We start from the raw sequence: 23,771 nt of genomic DNA on the forward strand, positions 1-23,771 counted from the left end.
TCACTAAAAGTAAGCTCATCGTAACTCCTGACTCTAAAACTCTGATCCTTAAGAACTTGAATCGGGAGTCGGCTATTGCGGGTAGCTGTTGTCACGACATCGCCACTTCATCCTCAAAAATGACAGGATGACGCCGCAGTTTCAGCCACCGCCAGCCAGCTGCGTATAGAAGATAAAAGCGCACAGGGCCCTTAAACCTAAACGAATCCTCTGGCCCGCCCACCAAAGGACGTGCCGCTCTAGCGCCGCACCTACAACCTCTCTGTCTCGATGGTAGTCTCTTCCTGTTTCCTGGTGTTGCAGGATGGGAAAATAGTCTACTTTCCGGGAGCGGTGCGAGGGCAGTGGCCTAACACAGAACTCCATTTCCCGGCGTGCCCCGCGTCGGTCGCTCGGCTCTGAGGCGGGAGGCCGGTTCCGGTTGCATCAGCGTGGGTTTCACAGCGAAATGAGACTGTTCGTGAGCGAGGGGGCCCCGGGGAACCTACCCGTGCTGGCCGCGGCCGGGAGGGCTCGGGGCAGAGCAGAGCTGCTCATCAGCACTGTAGGCCCCGAAGGTACTCGGGCTGGTGGTGCTGGGTGGCGGTGGATGAGGGGGGTGGGACCGAAACACCCGAGACACTCTCTGCAGTTGTCTTCGCTAAACCCTCGGCCTTCACGCACCCCCATCGACCCCTTCCCTATTATTCTTGATCACTCCATCCCTTTTTCCCTCTGGAGATATCGTTCACTTCCTTTAATTATCTTCAATATAATTCCCTTCCGTCATCTCTAGCCTCCCTTCTTAAGTCTTACAGGACCCGCCTCTCTCCAGTAGGCCGCTTTTCCCTTGCCAGACTTCCCTCTGCACATTTTAGGCAACCCCTTCCACTCTCCAGTCACTCACGTGACAACCCCTAGGCACACTTTGGTTGTTCTTAGGAAATCCCTTTCTTCGTACTAAGACAGATAGATAGACAGACAGACAGACGCTGCTTTCTGTTTACCTCTTCTCATTCCCGGCTAGTTGTTTGGGTGACTCTTAAGAGGTTCTCTTGTCAGTCCTTCCAGGTCTCTTAATTTTGTTCTCCCACTGAGACCTCAGATAATTCTCATGATATCCTAGTTTTTCAGTTGTTCTAGTTCTGGGTCGCAGCACTATCCCAGTACCACCACCTCCTCTCTGCAGTCCCCATCTGTTGTTTCCAGCTGGCAGTCTCCGCTGAACACCTGCTGGCCTTTCTAGTTCATTCTGGACCCACCCCCTTTTAGTGGTCCTATCCTGGAACTTCTGGCTTGAGACTGCTCGTCTTTCTTTTCTTCCCCTTTTCCCTGAACAATGCGAGGTTGTCCTAAGTTGACAAAGCATTTCTTTTCTTTTCCCTGCTTTTCACCTATTTTCCTCTCCTGCATCAGAGTGCATGGTCCCGTTCCTGACCCAGCCTAAGGTTCCTGTTTTGCAACTGGATAATGGCAACTACCTCTTCTCAACTAGTTCAATCTGCCGGTTAGTATTGGTCCTTGGTGTGGGGAGGTGGCTGAATCAAATCAGGCCTTGCTGTCCTTTGTATGGCCTTATTTACAACCACTGTTTGACTGTGGGGTGAGAAATGGGCTAAATAAATGGGCCCCTCTAATTCCACTTTCTGATACTGTCTCCCTGGGCAGGTACTTCTTTCTATTATCTGGTTGGGAGCAAGACGACCTCACCAACCAGTGGCTGGAATGGGAAGCAACAGAGCTACAGGTGGGACTAAGGCATGGGGGATGGCAGGCAGGCCTTGCTTTGCGTGGCCATCCTGACCAGTGTCCCTTGTGTTTTAGCCAGCTTTATCTGCTGCACTGTACTATTTAGCGGTCCAAAGCAAGAAGGGGGAAGATGTTCTTGGCCCAGTCCGGAGAGCTCTGACTCACATTGACCACAGCTTGAGTCGTCAGAACTGGCCTTTCCTGGCTGGGGTGAGTTGGGCCTTGAGATGAGGTTTGGGGAAGGCTTATAGTATAAGGATTAAGAGTGTATTCAGAGTGTTCAAACCCTAACACCGCTACTTACTAGCAGTGTACCTTTGGCGAATCACTTAAACTCTAATCTTCAGTTTTTTTATCTGTGAAATGGGGGTAATATCACTACCTACGTCACTGAGTTATTGTGATGACTAAGTGAGGTAATGTAAAGTGCTTAACACAGTGCTGACACTTAGTAAGTGCTCAGTAAACTTGAGATGTTATTATTGCCATTGGGAAGAAACTGAGTGTCTCATCTGTGCTTTTTTTCCTTTTCTTTCCCCAACAAAGGAAACAGAATCTCTAGCTGACATTGTTTTGTGGGGAGCACTATACCCATTACTCCAAGATCCAGCCTACCTCCCTGGTGAGAACTGCATATCACTCCAACCCCAGAAACTTGGTGTAAGGGTTAAAGAATGGGCAGTGGAATATTGAGGACCTACTTCAAGGTGCACCTTGTTAGGGCAGCTATAGCAGAAGATGGCTGAGGGAACTGAGAAAGCAACCGGAGAAACCCCACAAGGGAGGGGAGGAGGTCCACTCCTGCTTGCCCAATCCAGGTCTTTAGGCTTTCTGATTTTCTGTTTTCTCTCATGCCCACAGAGGAGTTGAGTGCTCTGCGTAGCTGGTTCCAGACATTGAGTACCCAGGAGCCATGTCAGCGAGCTGCAGAGACTGTGCTGAAACAGCAGGGTGTCCTGGCTCTCCGGCCCTACCTCCAAAAGCAGCCCCAGCCCAGCCCCCCTGATGGGAGAGCTGTCACCAATGAGCCTGAGGTTTGGAACAGGGCAGAGCCTCAGGACCTGAAGTGGGAGGTGGCTAGGAGACAGACTTTGAGAATGGCAACTAATTTTTTCAGTTGTTGGAGAGCAAGGAGAGTTTTTCTTTACTCTGTGGGCTCTCTTTTCCTGGTAAGAGATTCTATCCAATCTTCACAGGAGGAGGAGCTGGCCACCCTGTCTGAGGAGGAGATCGCCATGGCTGTAACTGCTTGGGAGAAGGGCGTGGAAAGCTTTCCCCCTCTTCGGCCCCCGCAGAATCCAGTGTGAGTAGGGACAGATGAGTGGGGCTTGGTTTTATAAGTGAAAGTAGTTCATAGAGGCAAAACCTGCCTGCCAGGTCCCTTTTGCTGACATCTCTTTAATTTTTCATGCTCTCCTTTTTATTGTTTTACCTCTTCTTCTTCTTTTTTTATTTTTTAGTTCTCTCTTATCACTTTGGACACTCCAATTATCTCGTCTGCACCTATGTTTTCAGCTACTCTTCACCCACTGATAGTAGCTACATCTGTTTTTCCAGTGCAGATCTCTGTTCTGAGCTGCAGACATATTTGCCATATTATCTCCTAGATTTCTTCACCTCCTCAGGCATCTCAGACTCAACATGTGCAAAACAAACCTTTTATCCTTCCTGCCAACTGCTGTTTTTCTTCTACTTATTCATCTGCCTTAGTTGAACAATCCTTACCTTCCACCTAAAAATCTAAGCTGGAAATCTTGGTGTCCTCTAGACTTCTTCCTTTTTCCCCTGCTATATTATTTATTCCATTACCAAGTCATTGATTCTAACTCCTGAATAGTCCTTGAACCCATCCCTCCTCTCTACCCATACTGCTACTACCTTAGATCAGGCCTTACCGTATCTTACCTGCTTTTTCCCTGTCAACCCCAACTCCCACTGCCACGAGAGTGACTGCTTAAAACTACACATATTATCTCACCCTCCTTTTCAGAATTCTACAGAGGGTTCCCTTGTGTAGTTCACGAGGCCTTTCACGATCTGGCTCCTGTCTACATGTTCAGCATCATATTTTGTCACTCTCTTGTTATACTAAGATAATAGTCACACGTACACAGATTTTTCTGTCAAAATGAAAGTATTTATACTTCTGGACATGTTGTCATTCAACAAAGATTTTGAGTGTTCACTCCATGCCAGGCTCTGTATGCCAGGAGCTAGATGCACAGAGGGGAACAAAGCAGACAGGACCTCTATTGTCATGGAACTTTGAGTATAGTAGGATAGACAGGTATTGAAAAAACTTTAGGTGGGCATGGTGGTGCATGCCTGTAGTTCCAGCTACTCAGGAGGCTGAGGTGGGGGCATTGCGTGAGCCCAAGAGTTCAAGGCTGCAGTGAGCTATGATTGGGCCATTGCACTCTAGCCTGGGTGACAGAGCAAGACCCTGTCTCTTATAAACAAAAACCAAAAAAACCCAAAAAACTGTCACACAAATTTATAATATGCATAATTACAAATTTTAAAAAGTCTTATGAACAGGATAGTATGAGAGAAAACATCAGAGGCAACGAATTTAGAGGTCTCTTTAAAAAAGGGATGTTTAAGACTTGAAAGAGGAGTAGGAGTGAGTTAGGCAAGGTGTAAGGGTGGGGAAAGAGTTTCAGATAGAGGAAACCTAATTTGTAAAGATTTGAGGAGCAAGAGAGTTTGGCTCTTTTAAGGAATTGATAAAAGGTCAGTGGCTGGTCAGTGGCTGGAGGTCAGTGGCTGGAGGCTGGTCAGTCAAGGGGCAAATGGGTCAAGATGAGTTTTGAGAGGAAAGCAGAGTTGGCCTGATGATATAATCTCTACCTCTGCACCTTTGTGCATGCTGTTCCTTCTCCCTGGAATGCCTCTGTCTGACCTGCATCTTACTTGCCTGATGTACAACTCTTCTTCCAGAGAGTTCTGTCTTGTCTTCCTTTATAGAACATGAGACAGTCTTAAGGGCTTCATCTTCTGGGAGCTCCTGTTGTCATATTGTGTTGTAATTATCTCATTATATGTCTGTTTCATCACTAATCTGTAAACTTATTAAAGGCAGGGCTCTTTTCTTTTATGGAGCCCATGTGTTAGCGTAGGGCCAAACATTCAATAGATGTTGATAAAATTTGAATGAATTAATGAAAATCTGTCCTTTGTTCATTTACTCATTTTGAGTATTTCTTGAGTATCTGTTGTGGATTCAGTCTAGTACTGAGCACTTTGGGGGTTCATAAAGACTAGGAAATAGCCTATCTTGGGTATTTATACAGGCTAACACATTTAAATGCATAAGTGGAGGAGAAGGAGACAATTGGCATATAAGACCCTTCATCCAAATCAAACTATCTTTTTTTGTTTGAGACAGAGTCTCGCTCTGTTGCCCGGGCTAGAATGCTGTGGTGTCAGCCTAGCTCATGGCAACCTCAAACTCCTGGGCTCAAGCAATCCTACTGCCTCAGCTTCCCGAGTAGCTGGGACTACAGGCATGTGCCACCATGCCCGGCTAATTTTTTCTATATATTTTTAGTTGTTTGGTTTCTATATATTTTTAGTCTTTCTATTTTTTAGTAGAGATGGGGTCTCGCTCTTGCTCAGGCTGGTCTCAAACTCCTGACCTTAAACGATCCTCCTGCCTCGGCCTCCCAGAGTGCTAGGATTACAGGCGTGAGCCACCGCTCCTGGCCCAAACTATCTTTTAATCTTAGCTTAGAGTGCATGCTTGCCTTCCTTCAAACTCCTTTGGCACTCTATCTCTCCATTGCATTGATCTCACATAGCAGTTATATAATAGAATGGAACCCCCTTGAAGGCAGAACCCAGGGCATACTCACCTATATCTGGCACAGTAGTTAGCACACATACTCATAATGAGAGACAAGTGACTGGGTAACACAAAAGGAGCACTGCACAATATGGTGCAAAGTGATTAGGGGCTCCGGATACAAGAAAGACTGTGTGGGAAGCTGGTTGTCATTGAAGGAAGGTTTTCCTGAAGGAGCTGATTTCTAAGCTGGATTTCAGGGAAAATTATGGTTTTCAGTTACGGGGAGGAAGGCCAATGAATACATGAGAAATTAGTGAGATCTGCTGTGAAGAAATAAGCTGTAAATGTTCTCGGAGGTAGATGGGCCATTTCATTGGGGTTTAGCAGCAGCAGGGACAAAGGGGCAAGGCTTATGTGAAGGAAGTGGAGAGCCAGTGATTCTAGGCTGCGAATGGTTGGAAAGATGACAGGAGCCTTAGTGAGGTGTCAATGCTTAGGACGGGCTGCTTGATACAGGCTGAGTGCAGCTGAACTGTCAAGGGTGATGGAGTCTGAAAGAGGAATACTGAATTGAGTGACTTCAGACAGCAGGTTGAATGGCATGACTAGCAGTGATCCTGGGAAAGTGGGAAGCAGAAGGTGGCCGTGAAGGCAGACCTGAGGCCTGCTGGTTTCCGTTAAGCCATGAGGAAAGGACGGATGTGGGTTAGGGAGAAAAGAGTCAAGGGGTGCAAAAGGACCTGGTAAGACTTGTGTATAGGATGACCAGCTATGTGGATTTCCTAGAGTGACTAAGGTAATAGTAACATAGCAGCTGGGAAGAAGGGGAGAGGTCAGCACCAGGAAAGTGTTTTTGGGAGTAATGAGAGTGATGATGATTGGACAGAGCCTAGCGAGAGTTTTGTCAATTCCTGGGAAGTTTGAGCCTGAGAGTGAGCTCATAGAAAAATAGAAAAGAAGCAGTCACGATTTAGGAATTTAGTCCCTTTTACTAAAGGGACAGAAATCAGAGTTGGAATGAGGTCCCTTAACAGTAGTACATGAGACTTGCCCACTATGGGCAAGCAGGCCTTGTATCCACATCTGGGGGGATCTTACGGTCCTGTGGGTTCATGTGAAGAAAGACTTCAGATGTGCATGAACCTCTGACAGTAGAACAAATCTGTATCCAGGTGTTTTGTGCACTTTGTTCCCTCTTGACTCTTATTCCTCCCCCATGGACTGTTCTCTTCCTCCTTTATAGGTTGCCTGTGGCTGGGGAAAGGAATGTGCTCATCACCAGTGCCCTCCCATATGTCAACAATGTCCCCCACCTTGGAAACATCATTGGTTGCGTGCTCAGTGCCGACGTCTTTGCCAGGTGGAGCCAGCTGCTGGGGGAGAGACCTCCTGAGGGAGGGGTGGGCCTCAAGAGAATAGGATGCCTCAAGGGTAGGGCTGGAGGGATCTTGGGGACCAGGAGTGGCTGAGATATTCCCGTCATGATCACCACAGTCCCTTGCAGGTACTCTCGCCTCCGCCAGTGGAACACCCTCTATCTGTGTGGGACAGATGAATATGGCACAGCGACAGAGACCAAGGCCATGGAGGAGGGTCTAACCCCTCAGGAAATCTGCGACAAATACCATGTCATCCATGCTGACATCTACCGCTGGTTTAACATCTCCTTTGACATTTTTGGTCGCACCACCACTCCACAGCAGACCAAGTAGGCTTCTTCTAATGAGGTAGAAATGGGGGTTGAAGGCCGGGACTGGGGGAATGAGGATATACTGGAGACAGAAGGAGCCAGGGTGGCTGTCTAGACGCTCCTCCTAAACTTAGGATGTGAGTATTGCCCTGGGCAGTCATCCAGGCATTATTGAGGGAAGTCTGTGTGGAGGCATCTGACCAGGGGCTGAGGGAGCAGCCGAGGGAGGGAAGAAACAGGACTTCGGTTCATGGGAAGTAGCTACTTTCCCTCTAGCGCCTCCCTTCCTCTCTGGCTGCCCCAGAGTCTTAAGACATTTCCTCCCACTCCTGTGTGCGTTTATAACAAAGATACTTGTTCTTCCTCTGTCTGATATGAAGACTTATAAAAACTTCACATAGTAGATAGGCTGCTAGGTGATAGTGCTTTGCAGTTTAGCATTTGGACTTAATTTAGGACATATTAAAGATCAGACACAGTCCTATCCTTTTGGAGATTTTTGTTAGCAAAGAATACAAAACAGATAAGTCTTTATTCAACAAAAGTAAATTCTAAAAGTACTGAGGGCAGAGATTATGTGGGCACTTGGGGAATATGTGTGAGGAGTCTGGGCTCATCCAGGCAAAGTTTCAAAAGATGAATAGGTAGCCTTTGCTTGAGGAGCCATCTGCCTCATTTCTTAGGCTCTTGGAGTGAATGAGTTTGGGTCACTGGTTGGAGTGGCAGGAGGGAGGGGTGCGCCACTTCCTTTGACTGTTTCTCCCCTATTCCTTGCTCACCTCACCAGAATAACCCAGGACATTTTCCAGCGGTTGCTGACACGAGGTTTTGTGCTGCAAGATACTGTGGAGCAACTGCGGTGTGAGCAGTGTGCCCGCTTCCTGGCTGACCGCTTTGTGGAGGGTGTGTGTCCTTTCTGTGGCTATGAGGAGGCTCGGGGTGACCAGTGTGACAAGTGTGGCAAGCTCATCAATGCCATTGAGCTCAAGGTGAGAGGAGGGTCTCATGGGAGCCTGGAAGGAGTTGTTCCTTATTCTTAAGGGACTCCAGTCTCATACCATTCAGGATTTTTATTTTAGCATCCAAGACCTTTACTAGTGGCCCTTTCTGCCCCATCTCAGCAATGCATCATTTAGTTTACTTGAAAAATACTTATTGAGCATTTATTATGTGCTTAGCACTATGCTAAGAAATAGATAAGTTGAGTTTATACTTCCTGACCTTTGCTTTTGCCTTACCTGATCTACATTTGTTTAGATCCTTCTCTCCAATAAGTACCTCTCGTCTTCCATTCCATGTTTACTTATTGGTTAATTTATTTATTCATCCATGTATTTGACATTTTTTTAGTCCTTAGAACAGGCCAGTTAGAGTTCTAGGTGCTGGGGATGTAACAGAACAAGATAGACTTTTATCTAGTGTGGAGAGGAGACCAACACTAAACAGGGAAATAACATAAATACAGAATAAACAGCCAGGAAAATGTGAGAGAGAGTGACTTCTGGGGGAAGTTTTAGTAAGGTAGTTAGGGAAGGCCTCTCAGAGGAGGTGACATTTGAACTGAGAGTTTAACTGAAGAATGAGAAGGAGCATGAGAAGTGGAGTTTAGAATGTTGTAAGTAGAAGGACAAGAAAATGCAAAGGCCAGGAGGCAGCAAAAAGCCGAAAAGGCAGAATTGAAAGGCCAATGTAGCTGTAACATAGTGAGAAGGGTAGATTGAGATGAGGTCAGAGAGATAGGCAGGGGCCATTATGGGAATTTGGATTTTATTCTAGTTAATGGCAAGCTGCTCTGTGGAAAATGGATGGGAGATAAGCAATAGAGAAAATATGGAGAAGGATTTGGAGGGGCTAGAATCCAGAAATGGGGCCGGACACGGTGGCTCACGCCTGTAATCCTAGCACTCTGGGAGGCCGAGACAGGTAGATCGTTTGAGCTCAAGAGTTCGAAACCAGCCTGAGCAAGAGTGAGACCCCGTCTCTACTAAAAAATAGAAAGAAATTAGCTGGACAACTAAAAATATACAGAAAAAATTAGCCGAGCATGGTGGTGCATGCCTGTAGTCCCAGCTACTTGGGAGGCTGAGGCAGAAGGATTGCTTGAGCCCAGGAGTTTGAGGCTGCTGTGAGCTAGGCTGATGCCACAGCACTCTAGCCTGGGCAACAGAGTGAGACTCTGCCTCAAAAAAAAAAAAGAATCCAGAAATGGGATGATATTGGTTTGGACCTGGTTAGTAGCACTAGAAATGGGGGGAAAAAAATGGAAGGACTTGAGATATATTTTGGAGGTAGATTCTGTAGACCTGGATAAACTAGAATTTGGGGTGGTCAAGAAAAAGATGACTTGTAAGTTTTTGGCTTGAGCAGCTTGGGTAGATGGTAAAACCTTCTATGAACATGAGCAAGATTAAGAGAACAGACTTTCAGGTAGGATGCAGTGATCCTTTTTGGGTTTGTTAAGTTTAAGATGTCTATTAGACATCCAAGTAGAGTTGTTAGGTAGGCAGTTGGATGTAGGCATGTGGAGTTCAGAAGAGAGGTCCTGAGAATTACAATTTCTGACCTTTGGAAACTCAGATTAACACTCACTTGGAATCCTTCATTGATTAGCTCCACCTAACTGTTTGCTCCTTTAGCCAATTACCCTTTGGTGTTTGTATAGTCAATTTGTACCACCTAAGTCTTTCTGGACATCTTGCTCTGTAAGTGTCTGTACTTCTTTCGTATGCAAGCCATCTCTCCCTAACTTTGTTATAACCTCCTCAAGGAGAGGGGCATGTCTTTGCTTTCATCCTTCCTTCCTCCCCTTACACAGCAAAGGACAGTGCAGTTCTCTGTACCTAGCCTGTCCTCAGAGAATGCTTTTTTTTTACTCTGGAGTGATAGTATAGAGAAAACGTTATACTCTGCAGACTTGAGTCTCCAAGTTCAGAGCAGACCAGGAGTAATTGATGAGTTGGCCAGGTGTGAACATGAAACTAAGCTAGATGGCATACTGAGGAGCTTATCCCTCTATGCCCTTCCCATTGTCTGGACTGCTCCTCCTGGCCTGCAGGCCTGATCCTGATCATCCTGCTCTGGGTCACCTCTTCTCGAATTTTCCTTCACAGAAACCTCAGTGTAAAGTCTGCCGATCGTGCCCTGTGGTGAAGTCCTCCCAGCACCTGTTCCTGGACTTGCCTAAGGTAAGTGGGCCTTTCCCTCAACCTAGTTTTCAGGAGTCTTCTGCCCCCTCTATTTCAGCCACAAATACCGGTAGCATATCACTCTTAAATGTTTTTGATTTCCATTAAATATTATATGTGCTATTAGAAAGAGATGAAACACATTAAAGGGCACAAAGCGAACGCTGCAGGCCCATTTGCCAGAAGTATTTGCTACTGCTTATTTCCCTTTATGTCTATTCAGAAATGACATGTGCCTATAAAAGTATTTTTGTCTATTTTTTCCATAATGCAAATTGGATCATGGCATTCACACTTTTCTGCAACCTGCTTTCTTTTGCTTCGTAATGGATCTTGACCAATTTTACACATTAGATTTGCCTCCTTTTTATTTCTTTTTATATTTTTTATTTGGAAATAATTTCAAGGTCGCAAAAAAGTTACAGGAATGAACTTGCCAGAACAAAGAACCCTGTGTTCTTTACCCAGAAGAACCTCATGTACCCATTACCTAGATTCAGTTAAGATTTTGCCCCATATGCTTTAGCATATTCTCTCTCTTTCTCCCTTTTTCTTTCTCTTCTACCCTCCCCCGACAGCATGTGTACATATATATCTTCTTTATTCCTAAATACTTCAGTGTGTGTATTTCCTAAGAAACAAGACACTTGTATAACCACAGTATAGTTAACAACTTTAGGAAATTTAACATTGATATATTTTTCTGGTCTACCATCAATTATCCCAATATTCTTTTTTTTTCTTTTTCCTTCCCCTTTTTTTTTTTTTTTTTGAGACAGGGTCTTATTCTGTTGCCACAATCATAACTCACTACAGCTTTGAAATCCTGGGCTCAAGCGATCCTTCTGCCTCAGCCTGCTGAGTAGGTGGGACTACAGGCATGTGCCACCACACCTGGCTAACATTTTCTTTCATAGAGATGAGGTCTCGCCATGTTGTTCAGGCTGGTAATTTAGTTATTTATTATCATTGTAGATTCATGGGTTCCTATTTTTTTCAATTGTTTATAATTCATTTCTGTCCTAAATTATATTCATATTCAAAGTCCCCTATTGGCCAGTGGGAGCCTATTCTTTGCTTTTGAGATCTCCTACCATTTTTTTAGCCCTTACTGAATTTCTGGCATTAGAAGATACTCTAGGTTCATCTTGTTTGAGCCTTGAAGTCAACCATGTCTCCACAAAGCACTGGTTCATTTTAGTAGGGAACAAGATTAGAGACCAAAATCTAGGTGGTAGATGTGCTCATTGCTATTGAGTTGTCTTTGCTTCTAGGCCCTTTGAGCAAAGAGTTAGGCATTTATTTTTGATTCATACTGACACCTGCAATTCCAATCCATCCCCACAGGGTTCTTCTGCACTTTCTCTTATTTATTTCATATTTGTATCTTCCTTTTTCTACAGTAGGTATCTTGGTTCTTAACAAGCATCAGTCCATTTATTCATTTGCTCAATCCTATAATACACCTACAATAATTTCAGGATTGCTTCACCCATACCTCTACAAAAAAAAAAACCTACTAAAAAGAGTTTAGCATTTGTTGGCAAATCTGACCCCTTCCCTGGACTTGAGGGTTTAGTCAAATAATATGTTCAAAACTTACTTGGATTATTGTTCCCCCTTCAGTGTAGTTGTTCTAGTACTAAAATAAGTTAATAGGTAGCAAACTGTATATATGATCTTTTGCATTTTGCCTTTTTTACTTAATGTTATGGAAACCACTCCATATTAGCTCATAGAGATCATCCTCATTCCTTTGTTTTTAACGGCTACTTAGTACTCCACTCAGCATAGTACTCTAGTTTATTCAACCAATGTCCTGTGTTTGATATTTAGGTGGTTTCCAATAACATGATGTTGCAGTGCATATATATTTTTGTATTGTTTGAAGTTTATCTTCAGGATAAATTCCTTAAAAGTGATCACTTGCTGTGTGAAGGGTAAATACATAAGTAGTTTATTGCCATATTCTAAGTTTTGCATTCCCACCAACAGTGTGAGTGCCTGTTTCCCCATAGCCACACGAATAGAGTGTATTGCTATGCTTCAAAAGCTTACCCCATTCTTCTATTAACAGCAGTATGGTATTGATGTGGATGAATCTCATAAAGCATCCTTTTTAAAAAATAAGATTTATCTTTGTTTTTCTGTTTATAAACGTGATATAAGCTTGTTTTTAAAATTGCAGATAGAGGCCAGGCACAGTGGCTCATGCCTGTAATCCTAGCACTTTGAGAGGCCAAGGTAGGAGGATTGCTTGAGGCTAGGAGTTTGAGACCAGTCTGAGCAACAAAGAAAGACCTCATCTCTATAAAAAAACAGAAAAATTAGCTGGGTGTGGTGGCACATGCCTGTATCCCAGCTACTCAGGAGGTGGAAGCAGGAGGATCACTTGAGCCCAGCATTTTGAAGTTGCAGTGAGCTGTGATTGTGCCACTGCACTCTAGCCTGAGCAACACAGTGAGACCCTATTTCGAAAAAAAAAAAGAAAGAAAGAAAAAGAAAAATGCAATAGAACTAAATGGTATAAAAGGTAGAAGTCCCTCATAATCCCATTTGAGGATTAATGTATTCTCAGCACTAATACATATCTTCTTCAGAATTTTTTCTGGCCTTCTATTAATGTGTATTTTTAATTTTTATAATGGAATTATATCATATAATATACAGTTTGGTTTATTTAATATATTTTGAAGATCTTTTCATGTCAATACTTAACAGGTCTACAATTCTTTTTAATAGCCTTGTAAATATTTGATTATATTGATACACTGCATTTCTTTAAACTCATCTGAACAGTGGGAGTTAGTTTCAATTTTTTGCTATCATGAACAGTGCATTTCTTTCTTTCTTTCTTCTTTTTAAGAGATAGGGTCTTGCTCTGACAACCAGGCTGGAGCGTAGTGGTGTGATCATAGCTCACTGTAACCTCAAATGCTTGGACTCAAGCGATCCTCCCACCTCAGCCTCCTGAGGAGCTAGGACTACAGGCACATGCCACCATGCCTGGCTAATTTTTTTAAAAAATTTTTTTGTAGAGGTGGGCTTTCACTATGTTGCCTAGGCTGGTCTCAAACTCCTGGGCTCAAGCAATCCTTCCACCTCAGCCTCCCAAATTGCTGGGATTATAGGCATGAGCCACTGTACCCAGCCAGTGCATTTCTTTGTGTACACACATTTATGCTTTTTTGTGACTGTTTTTTTTATTTGTTTGTTTGTTTGTTTTGAGGCAGAGTCTCACTCTGTTGCCTAGGCTAGAGTGCTGTGGCGTCAACCTAGCTCACAGCAACCTCAAACTCCTGGGCTCAAGCAATCCTTCTGCCTCAGCCTCCCGAGTAGCTGGGACTACAGGCATGCACCACCATGCCCGGCTAATTTTTTCTGTATATTTTTAGTTGTCCAGCTAATTTCTTTCTATTTTTTAGTAGAGACGGGGGTCTTGCTCTTGCTCAGGCTGGTCTCAAACTCCTGACCTCAAGCGATCCACCCACCTCGGCCTCCCAGAGTGCTAGGATTACAGTCGTGAGCCACTGCGCCCGGCCTTGTGACTATTTTTGTTGAATAAATTCCTAGAAGTGGGATTGCTGTGTCAAAGTCAGGATTCTTTTAATTTTAATCATGTATTGCTAAACTGTACTCCAACAAGGTTACGCATGTTTATCCTTATGCTAACCATGTATGAGACTATCCTAAGTCAGCCCTGTCTTGTCTCTGTCATTTCAGCTAGAAAAGCGACTGGAGGAGTGGTTGGGGAAGACATTGCCTGGCAGTGACTGGACACCCAATGCTCGGTTTATCATTCGTTCTTGGCTTCGGGATGGCCTCAAACCACGCTGCATAACTCGAGACCTTAAATGGGGAACCCCTGTACCCTTAGAAGGTTTTGAGGACAAGGTAAAAACCCTTTAACCTTTATTTATATCTCAAATTATTCACCCTTAGGGTTGAGACCCTGGGCTAGCAGAATAGACTGGTGGTTATGTCTCATTTCAGTCTGAGACTTTGGGTTGGTCCCTATCATGTTTCCCACCTCCTGACTCTCCAGGTATTCTATGTCTGGTTTGATGCCACTATTGGTTACCTGTCCATCACAGCCAACTACACAGACCAGTGGGAGAGATGGTGGAAGAACCCAGAGCAAGTGAGCAGTTGGTTAGCTTGTTTGTGGGAAGGGTGTGCGTGAGGGGGCTGTGGTGTTAGGGTTGGGTGCCTGGTCTTTCTTTGGTCTTTGAAGGAGGTTTCAGGAAATCTCTCTCCTGACTATAATCTCCTAGGTGGACCTGTATCAGTTCATGGCCAAAGACAATGTTCCCTTCCATGGCCTAGTGTTTCCTTGTTCAGCCCTAGGAAGTGAGGACAACTATACCTTGGTCAGCCACCTCATTGCTACAGGTAGGCACCCTGGAAGACTACAGATGGGTGTTTCTAGGGAATGAAGGTTGAGGCAGTACTTAGAAGATGATTCTGGAGAGGTGCTAGGTCCTAAGTTAGGAGTTGAGATGAAATAGGAAATAATTAAAAATGAGAAAGGAAACAGGAACCTGAAGAAAGCAAAAGTCTAAAGCTAAAACTTTGTAGTAAGCAAAGAAAACAAAAGGTCAGAATGGATTAGGAAGGAACTCCCAAGTTCTGTGCAGGCGAGCTACTCAAGGAGAAATGTTTCTGGACACCCATAGTTGGGGTTAAGGGAGAGGAAAGAAGAAGCAGTGGGACAGAGAGGGGAAGGATGTGATTTGAGCAGATGGTTCTCATTCTCTGTTCAGAGTACCTGAACTACGAAGATGGGAAATTCTCTAAGAGCCGAGGTGTAGGAGTGTTTGGGGACATGGCCCAGGACACAGGAATCCCTGCTGACATCTGGCGCTTCTATCTGCTATACATTCGGCCTGAGGGCCAGGACAGTGCCTTCTCCTGGACAGACATGCTGCTCAAGAATAATTCTGAGCTGCTTAATAACCTGGGCAACTTCATCAACAGGTGGGACTTGGTAAAGGGTCAGAGTCAACAGATGAGCTGGGATGGGGCTCATTCTCCCTCAGGACATGGGAATGTGGAGAGAACTGGTAAATGGGCAAGAGGCTGTGAGGGATGGGAAGGACAGTATGGAAAGTTGATTTCTGTCCATTGGGATCTGCTCCTAGCACGTAGTAGGCTATGTATGCTTGAGGGAACAGTTAGCTGTAGAGATGTGATTTTTTAAAATTGGTCACAAAGTGAATTTTTGCAAATTGTTTTCTTATTAATGTTCTTTATGTAATTAAAGATGTAGTCTCTCCCAGCAAAACAGTTCACCTGCAGATAACTGAAAAGTTTGGCTGAAAAAAGAGGTTATTTTGATGTAGGGGTAGGAAGCTTCTGCTGTATTCTTCAGAGTTTTTGTTACTTTAGGTTCACATTCTGTTACTGGTCCTTATCTCAGCTCTACTGCAATCTAAAGAAATATTCTCCATGGCTTAGGATTCTTCAGTTCCACCCTCTGAGTCCTGGACCTTTAGCTCAGTCCTGTTACCCACCCTTTCAGCTTTGGTCATTAACCACATTTAACAGTCCTTACTAGAGTAGTTGATTAACACAAATTTCAACTTGGTCATTTTGAGTATGAACTTCTTAAAATAAAACATACAGTGCTTAACTTTATGTACAGAGTCAGATTCTTAGAGGAGAAACAGAATAAAGAATTAAGGCCAGGTGCCTGGCCTATGCCTGTGATCCTAGCACTCTGGGAGCCAGAGGCGAGAGGATTGTTTGAGCAGGAGTTCGAGACCAGCCTGAACAACATAGTGAGACCCCATCTCTACAAAAACAATGTAAAAATTTGCTGGGCCTGGTGGTGCACATCTGTATTCATAGCTCCTCAGGAGGCTGAGGCAGGAGAAAATTGCTTGAGCCCAGGAGTTTGAGGTTGCAGTGAGCTATGATGATGCCACTATACTCTAGCCCAGGCAGTTGAGGAAGACTCTATCTCAAAAAAAAAAAAAAAAAAAAAAAAGATTTAATTTGTAAACCTTTGCCTTCTAGCTTGAGGGAGCCAGGAGATACAAGTTATGGGCAGGAATCCTAAGAGAATGCACAGTTGTGGAAGTTAAGTCTATAAGGAGACTGATTTCCTGAAGTCAGGTATTATCTCAGGAAAAAAAAACTTTTTCTTTCTTCACTTCTTTCCTATCCCCAATTAAGAGCTGGGATGTTTGTGTCTAAATTTTTTGGGGGCTACGTGCCCGAGATGGTGCTTACTCCTGATGATCAGCGCTTGCTGGCCCATGTCACCCTGGAGCTCCGGCACTATCACCAGCTGCTTGAGAAGGTTCGGTAAGTAACCTGCACATCTGTCTCATCTGCTGGCATTTGAGAGCTCTGTATTGATTGATCCCTGTAGGACCTAATACCTTGGCCTGCCTTATCCTTTCCCAGAATCCGTGATGCCTTACGCAGTATCCTTGCCATATCTCGACATGGCAACCAATACATTCAGGTGAATGAGCCTTGGAAGCGGATTAAAGGCAGTGAGGCTGACAGGTAGGTAAAGGGCTAGGGCTGGCTATAGGAATAAGGTGGCTGGTCAGCTGTGTCCTTCTGGAGGTTTTGACTATTACCTCTTCTTCCCCAGGCAGCGGGCAGGCACAGTGACTGGCCTGGCAGTGAACATAGCAGCCTTGCTGTCTGTTATGCTCCAGCCTTACATGCCCACGGTTAGTGCCACCATCCAGGCCCAGCTGCAGCTCCCCGCTCCAGCCTGCAGTATCCTGCTCACAGACTTCCTGTGTACCTTACCAGCAGGACACCAGATTGGCACAGTAGGTCTCTTGAGAGTTGGTAGAGCCAGCCTCTCTGAAAATTCATACTTTTTCCATGTAGCCTTTAGGGTGGGGTTAGAGTAGACCTAACATCTCACCAGCTTTACTTTGGGCACGGGACTCTTAAATTTCTTATATGAAGTCCTTGGTCTTGGTTCACAAGTCCAGTATATCTGTATATCCTCATTGTTCTTCATGCCCAAAGCCAGTACCTGGCACATAAAACTACTGTACAGATGTTTGAAGAAACACCATGATCAACTGGTCTCCATAATGTTAGCCGACAGTGGGCAGGGAGAACACAGGGTAGCCATTTTCTCTTTGACGCAAGATGATAAAGTACATTCCTGAACTTGTGGATCAACCTAGCATCATTAGATAGTTTAAATAATCTTTGCCCCTATTCATTCTTTGGGCTTTCATAGGGAATGCTAACACTTTTTCTGAATTCGTTCCTGAAATTAGTATTAGCTTAGTGTTATGCTCCACTTTCTTCTATAACACATTTAGGATTCCTAAATGTCAGAGATTGGAGTTGGAGAGGTCCTCTGTACAGACTATACAATCAGTGAATGATTCTGGAATTCTTTTTTCACAGGTCAGTCCCTTGTTCCAAAAATTGGAAAATGACCAGATTGAAAGTTTGAGGCAGCGCTTTGGAGGGGGCCAGGTGAGACAGCTGAAGACTGTGCTCTCATCTCACTCAGCAACAGCCACAGTGTCACCTCCTTAGTTACCTAAGTAGTCTTCACTTATCACTCTTTCCTTTGGCTCTGCTGCTTCCTCACTTATAGTTTTTCTTTCCTGTCTTAGCTAGAAGAGTTCTTGGAGTTAAAGGTAATCACGTCCCCCCGAGATGTTATATAAAACTGGAGGTCAGGGGATATTTATGGTCACTGGTGATAACTCTGTTGTTCTTCTTCAGGCCAAAGTGTCCCCTAAGCCAGAAGTTGTAGAGACTGTTACAACAGCTGGGCCACAGCTGATACAAGCGTTGATGGATGAAGTGACAAAACAAGTATGAAGCCTAAGACCTTTGGGAGACTGGGAAAGCTGAATCCTAAATAGGTCCTTTTGTGGTCTCACTGTTACTCTCTCCACCCCTCCTTCCCTTAGGGCAACATTGTCCGAGAACTGAAAGCACAAAAGGCAGACAAGAACCAGATTGCTGCAGAGGTGGCCAAACTCTTGGATCTAAAGAAACAGTTGGCACTAGCTGAGGGGAAACCCCTGGAAACCTCTAAAGGCAAGAAGAAAAAGTGAAAGAGAACCTGGCTCATAGAAAATCACTTTAATGGCTGTGGACAGTAATGAATAAATGTACACTCTATATACAAGTGGAGACCCTTTCCTTTTGTCTATCCCAAGCCTTACCCCTGAATATGTGGGGTTGAGGGTCACATCATTGGCGCTGGTGAGAGAGAAGGTGGTCAGTAGCCACTTCTGGGAAAGGTAAGTAGTGTGGCCCGAGTTGGGGACTGACGGTCCCAATTGTTCACGGTTGGTGCAGATTAACCATTCGGTCAATCAGAGCTCGGCGAGTCGCCTCTACTTCCCTGGTCAGGCGCTCAATTTCCCGCTTGAGCCGTTCATTCTCTTCAGCTAACTGTGCCACTTTTCTTTCATTCTCCTGTTCCTTCTCCTTCATGCGTTGCTTCCCAGCCTGGGCTGGAGAATGGCCACTCTGTTTCCGTTTCCTTGTTCTTCTTTGGTCTTCCTCTTCTTCCTCCTGGGCTGGGGAGCTCTGACTGGAATCTGGAGAGCGGGGGCTCTGGGAAGTGCTTGTGACCTCTGCTGGTCCAGGCTCCTCAGTCAGCCAAGCCAGAGAGGCAGGGTCAAGAGTGGTGAAGGTTTTTGATTCTTCCTTCAAGGAAAGAAGGAAAGGGGAGAGTAGGTATTAGTTGAGAAGGGAAAGGTAACATCCCCCGCAACGTTACCTTTAGGCATAGCATTCTTACCTCTTCATTTCTAGGAGGTGAGACATAGGTACCCCCATTTTCATCTGAGGACAGGACCTCTTGCAGGTCCTCATACCAGGCTTCTAACTCCCAGCTGGACAGTGTCCCAAAGGAGAAAGGCAATGACTCAGCTGCCATCTCTGCAGTTGGATCAGGTCTGGAAAAGTATATACTCAGAATAATGGGGAGTAGGTGGAATAAGCTCCACACAGCAGTCTCTATCATAGGTTGGCAAACTGGTCTACTGCCTGCTTTTGTAGATAAAGTGTTATTGGAATACAGCCGTATCTATTTATTTACATATTATTTATGGCTGCTTTTGTGCTATAATGGCAGAGATGAATAGTCGTGACAGAGACTATGTGGCCCGCAACATCTAAAATATTTACTGTCTTGCCCTTTGAAATTTACAACCTCTAGTCCATACTAATATTCCCTTCTTTTTGCCCAGGACTTGAAAAAGTGATGTGCCTGGATATATACATTCTTATGGGCTCCTAGTAAAAGTCCTCAGCTCTACTTAGGAACACTATTGGTAGTTTCCAGGGGCAATTACCAGGCCATTTGTACTCCTTTGTCCTGTGTGGGGAGCTTGGGCAAATAGTCCTTTGGGTCAGTCTAACTTTGATGGGACTGAAGATTGGTAAAATAAACCAATTATCTGTTGGTGCTTTCTTTGAGGGCCAGCTTTCAATTAGGAATAGTAATTTGGTCACCTTATTAGGGGCAGGCCAGGAGTATAGACATAGCCTAATAGGAAACTCTTGCTCAGATTCAAACCCTCTTCTCCCACCTTCTCTAGGTCTTTTCATAATCTCTTAGGACTAGGTTTTGGGAAAGGGTTAAGTTTACCTGCTTTCAGGTATGGTGGTGTATGAAGATACACTTCCTTCTGGAACACTGTGGAGAATAAAGACAAATGTTAGCCACTTTTGGAAGGGAGACAGGCAAGTTCTTTTCCTTTCATCTCCAGGCTCCTATCTGTCTTTCCTTACTCCGGTCTTGTGGATAGTTAACGGTCCCTGTAGCCATTTCCAAGGACAGAAGAGAGCCTGGCTTCCTTTATTTTTAGTTGTTGACATTTGTAGTCCTGATTACATAATAGCAAAGTCCTGGCCAACTCAGCTTTCTGCAAATTGAAGGCAGGCCTCAAATGTGCCACGGTGTGAGAACTAAACTACAGGAATGGGAACAAATCAAGTGGCATTTTCCTGACTGTTCCCACAATGACATCCTTCAAATGTACATTTCCAGTCTGGACCTCTTCTGGAACCTCCAACTCTGCTGTCTACTGCCTCCTTGCCATTTCTTTGTCAATGTCTAACAGGCATCTCAGACTATGTCCAAAGACGAACTTCTGATCTTCCCCTCCCCATCTCAGTAAATGGCAACTCCAGTTTAAGCCAAAAAACCTTGTTATTATCCTTGATTCCTCTCCTCTCATGTCCCACAATCCAATCCAAAGTACTAGTAAATTTTCTTAACTCCTTAAAAATGCCCAGGTTGACTTCCAAATGGAAAAAATAAAAATACCCAGAATCTAAACACTTCTCACCAATTCCACTGTTTTCAATTTATATCAATTTACCATCCTCTCTCCCCTGGATTACTGTAGAAGACTCCTGATTGCAGAAGTTCTTCCCGATTCTTTTGCCACTCCTCCATGAGCCTGTTCACTGTAATAGCAGCGTGGGCCTTTTAAAACTTAGGTCATTCCTCTGCTCCAAACCTTCCAATGACTTCCTATTTCATGCATATTAAAGGCTAATGTCCTCAAAATGGCTTACAAGGCCCTACACAATATGCTCCTTCCCTGCCCCTGATTTTTCATCTACCACTCTCCCTCTTACACTAGTCCAGTCCACTGGTCTGTTCCCTAAAGATACCAGGCATGCTCCCATCTTAGGGTCTCTGCTCTGGCTGTTCCTTCTGGAAAGCTCTTCTTTCCACATAACTGAATGGCCCACTGCCTTGCCTCTTTTGGGTTTTTCAGTTAAATGTCACCTCAGTGAGTTAATTCCTGACCACTTGATATAAAACTGTAACCTCCACCCTTCTCTATACCTTTCCTTGCTTTAGTTTTCTCCCTGGCACTTATATTTTTACTGCCTCCCACTGAGATGACTTTTTTCTCTCTTGTTCATGGATGTACCCTGGGCCCCAAACTGCTTGGCACATAATTAAGTGCTCAGTAAGTATTTGTTAGGAATGAATGGGTAAATTCCCCTCAATCTCTCTTACAGGGAAAGGAGGACTAAGACCAGAGGCAGAGCGGCAGCTGCCTATCCCTGGGGACTGGAGATGCAATATCACCCTGAGTATTTCTCTGCAGGGCTGTCCTCCCTGGGGAAGCCTCCCTTGCCTTCCAGTGTGTGGGACTTAACTTTCATCAGCAGTGGAGCCCCAGGCCAGAGGGCTACAGAGCCAAACAGGGGGCTGGCCTGATGCAATGGTTACACAGAGATCAGTGGGGAGACAGGACAGAGGAGAGAGGCAGGAACCAACCCCAGGGGAAAGACAATACACTGGGGACACCCCATATGGCTTCCCACACTTAATATCCAGGCTGCTCTCATGCGGGATGCCCAGAGACCTCTGGGGAAAAGGGAAAATCCCCCTCCCCCTCCCAGTCCATCAGCACCCCTCCTCCCAAAGCCTCGTGTCAGTCTCCTCGAGGTTCTCCTGTTCTCTGCAGGGCCCAGGAGCCCCAGCTACCAAAGTGGCCATGCTGACCCCCGAGGCGCTGCAGCTGAGACTGGACTGGGGATGGGGTACGGGGAATGCCGCTGGTGGCGAAGCGGGTGAAAAGGCCTGAGCCACAGTCACCCAGTCTTTTCAGAGCGGGGGTGTGTCCTGCTGCCCCGCCTTCCACCAGACAGGCCCAAAGAGGTGGCCTCCAGTTGGCGACGGGACAGAATGAATTTCCCGAGGGCAGACGAGGTCCTTTCGCCTAGCAGGATAGAACAGGGCTCCCGCTCCTGGCGGGGATAGAGTGGCGCTGTCGTCCGAAGGAAGAGGAGTCTGTAAGTATCACCCCTGAATAAAGGATTCTCCAACTCCCTCCCACGGACCGTCCCTAACTTCATGGCGGAGGGGGCAGGGCACATCCTAAAGATCGGACGGTCCAACTTTGAGGGGACAACTGATGTTCACAAAGACGGGAGGGTGAAGGGTAGATGGGGAGTCAGTACTCGCCTCTCTCCTCAGGTTCCGGTTCTGATTTTGGCTTTGTCGCTGCCACCCGGTCATCTTCAACATGATATGCTCTATGTCTTAGACTCAAGCCTCTGACCTCAGGATCGTAGAGCTGTAATCTTTTACCATGGCCTTGCCCTCCTCTTGGGGCGGGATCCAGAAGCTTACCAATCAGAAAGCGGCACGCCGGCATTGGCCCCGCCTCATCCCTCACATCCGCCACTCAGGAGCCCCCGAGGCACCGCCCCCATCGCTCCCTCCCGTTTTGGGGTCGACGTCTTGTCAGACCCGGAAGTGGCTTTGGGTCACGAGGCTTCGCAGAGGAGGTGGGTGAGTCATGCGCGCGCGCGCGGAGGGGAGTGTAGGGGGGGAGGGGAGGAAAGGGGGGCGGGGATGATGCAATGTTTGGCAACCAGTGTCTGCGCGCGCACGCGCAGGGGACAACGAGGGTGGTGGGAGGTGCAGAGGGTGGGGGAGAGGAGAGGGGGCGGGGCGCCAGCTCTGGGCACCCAACGGCCCAAACGGCTATCAACTGTGGCCACCCCTAGACTGCCGTGTGGAGGCTCACTGCAACTTGTCTCCCAGAAGAGCTGTTGCTCCGCCCACCCAGCATTAGCCCCCGTTTTACCTCCTCAAGAGACTCCTATTTCCCTCGGCCCCTCCCAGCTAAAGGACCCATAGGCCTTTTGAACCTCTCTTATGTGAAAGTTTGTATCCATCTACTGGGATTGTCGACATCCGAGTCTTCTTAATGGGTCTCCTTTTTTAGCCCCCTAACCGCCCTAAAAGGGGCTGAGGTTCTGGAATTCCCTTGGTGGTAATTTCTGCTTCTCTCAGAACGGTACCCTTGACTTTTATCTTGTGGTTTCTGATAAGTCCTAAGCATGCCGGAATTCAACGTTTATTGCCCAGTGGACCCGATTCTCACTGTTTCCCCATTTATTAATATTTCTCCCTATGGTGCTCTTGTGCCTTTCACTAAGACCAAGACCCTCCCTTTTGTACCAGATAGCAGGTCCTGTGACTCCCTGCTGTGATGAAGGGGGTGGAGAGTGGGCGCAGGCATCCTGCCTCCTAGGTGTTTGGGGTCGTGATTTACCGTACAGCCTTGTTGCTTGGGACATGTGCATGCGCTTCAGGGCACGACTGCCCCTGAACTGGGTTGTCAGGAGCCCAGATTCTAGCCTGAGCTCCCTGTCACTTGCCCAGGGATGGTACCGTTCTTGTTTGTAAAATTTAAGGAGTTGTGAAGGTAAAATGAGAACTCTGAATTTGGAGGCAACTTGAACAAAAGTAAAAAAGCACGACGCAAAATGTATTTTTCTTGTGCCATGAAAACAGAGGCCATGTGGTGGCCTGTTACACATCCTGTCATATCCTCATGGGGGTAGCTAGAGTTTAAGAAGAAACTGTCACAAGGCCAGTTGTGACTGG

The 23,771-nt window shown here is 45.7% G+C and overlaps 3 protein-coding genes across 3 annotated transcripts; 1 reads left to right on the forward strand and 2 right to left on the reverse strand.

The window, feature by feature from the left end:
* The first annotated feature begins 390 nt into the window (after nucleotides 1-390).
* Nucleotides 391-18,453, forward strand: MARS1 (methionyl-tRNA synthetase 1). The gene is made up of 21 exons (XM_069489538.1): nucleotides 391-557; nucleotides 1,396-1,486; nucleotides 1,648-1,726; nucleotides 1,804-1,938; nucleotides 2,275-2,350; nucleotides 2,590-2,762; nucleotides 2,925-3,031; nucleotides 6,759-6,875; nucleotides 7,020-7,223; nucleotides 7,993-8,194; nucleotides 10,316-10,390; nucleotides 14,114-14,284; nucleotides 14,436-14,531; nucleotides 14,665-14,782; nucleotides 15,154-15,367; nucleotides 16,568-16,699; nucleotides 16,802-16,906; nucleotides 16,998-17,184; nucleotides 17,783-17,854; nucleotides 18,110-18,202; nucleotides 18,301-18,453. The coding sequence occupies exons 1-21, from the start codon at nucleotides 449-451 to the stop codon at nucleotides 18,445-18,447; spliced, it is 2,703 nt and encodes a 900-aa protein (XP_069345639.1). The 5' UTR covers nucleotides 391-448; the 3' UTR covers nucleotides 18,448-18,453.
* A 3-nt stretch (nucleotides 18,454-18,456) lies between these two features.
* On the reverse strand, nucleotides 18,457-22,437 carry DDIT3 (DNA damage inducible transcript 3). The gene is made up of 4 exons (XM_069489539.1): nucleotides 22,338-22,437; nucleotides 19,995-20,042; nucleotides 19,143-19,390; nucleotides 18,457-19,048 (listed from the first exon to the last, which is right to left on the reverse strand). Exons 3-4 carry the CDS (start codon nucleotides 19,365-19,367, stop codon nucleotides 18,680-18,682), a joined length of 594 nt encoding a protein of 197 aa, XP_069345640.1. The 5' UTR covers nucleotides 19,368-19,390; nucleotides 19,995-20,042; nucleotides 22,338-22,437; the 3' UTR covers nucleotides 18,457-18,679.
* Nucleotides 19,995-22,400, reverse strand: LOC138396342 (DDIT3 upstream open reading frame protein). The gene is made up of 2 exons (XM_069489540.1): nucleotides 22,338-22,400; nucleotides 19,995-20,042 (listed from the first exon to the last, which is right to left on the reverse strand). Exons 1-2 carry the CDS (start codon nucleotides 22,398-22,400, stop codon nucleotides 20,001-20,003), a joined length of 105 nt encoding a protein of 34 aa, XP_069345641.1. The 3' UTR covers nucleotides 19,995-20,000.
* Nucleotides 22,438-23,771: the final 1,334 nt, after the last annotated feature.

The sequence above is a fragment of the Eulemur rufifrons genome, chromosome 16, assembly GCF_041146395.1.
Source record: "Eulemur rufifrons isolate Redbay chromosome 16, OSU_ERuf_1, whole genome shotgun sequence".
Classification (NCBI taxonomy): domain Eukaryota; kingdom Metazoa; phylum Chordata; class Mammalia; order Primates; family Lemuridae; genus Eulemur; species Eulemur rufifrons.

What these genes read in the sequence shown, in the direction of transcription:
- MARS1 (XM_069489538.1), top strand. Translation starts at nt 449, where the DNA reads ATGAGACTGTTCGTGAGCGAGGGGGCCCCGGGGAACCTACCCGTGCTG. An exon ending in AGATCCAGCCTACCTCCCTG is followed by an intron (nt 2,351 to 2,589) that starts GTGAGAACTGCA and finishes TCATGCCCACAG; the next exon opens with AGGAGTTGAGTGCTCTGCGT. An exon ending in AGCGCTTTGGAGGGGGCCAG is followed by an intron (nt 17,855 to 18,109) that starts GTGAGACAGCTG and finishes GTTCTTCTTCAG; the next exon opens with GCCAAAGTGTCCCCTAAGCC.
- DDIT3 (XM_069489539.1), bottom strand. Translation starts at nt 19,367, where the DNA reads ATGATAGAGACTGCTGTGTGGAGCTTATTCCACCTACTCCCCATTATT. An exon ending in CACCTCCTAGAAATGAAGAG is followed by an intron (nt 19,049 to 19,142) that starts GTAAGAATGCTA and finishes CTTTCCTTGAAG; the next exon opens with GAAGAATCAAAAACCTTCAC.
- LOC138396342 (XM_069489540.1), bottom strand. Translation starts at nt 22,400, where the DNA reads ATGTTGAAGATGACCGGGTGGCAGCGACAAAGCCAAAATCAGAACCGG. An exon ending in ACCGGAACCTGAGGAGAGAG is followed by an intron (nt 20,043 to 22,337) that starts GCGAGTACTGAC and finishes TATTCTCCACAG; the next exon opens with TGTTCCAGAAGGAAGTGTAT.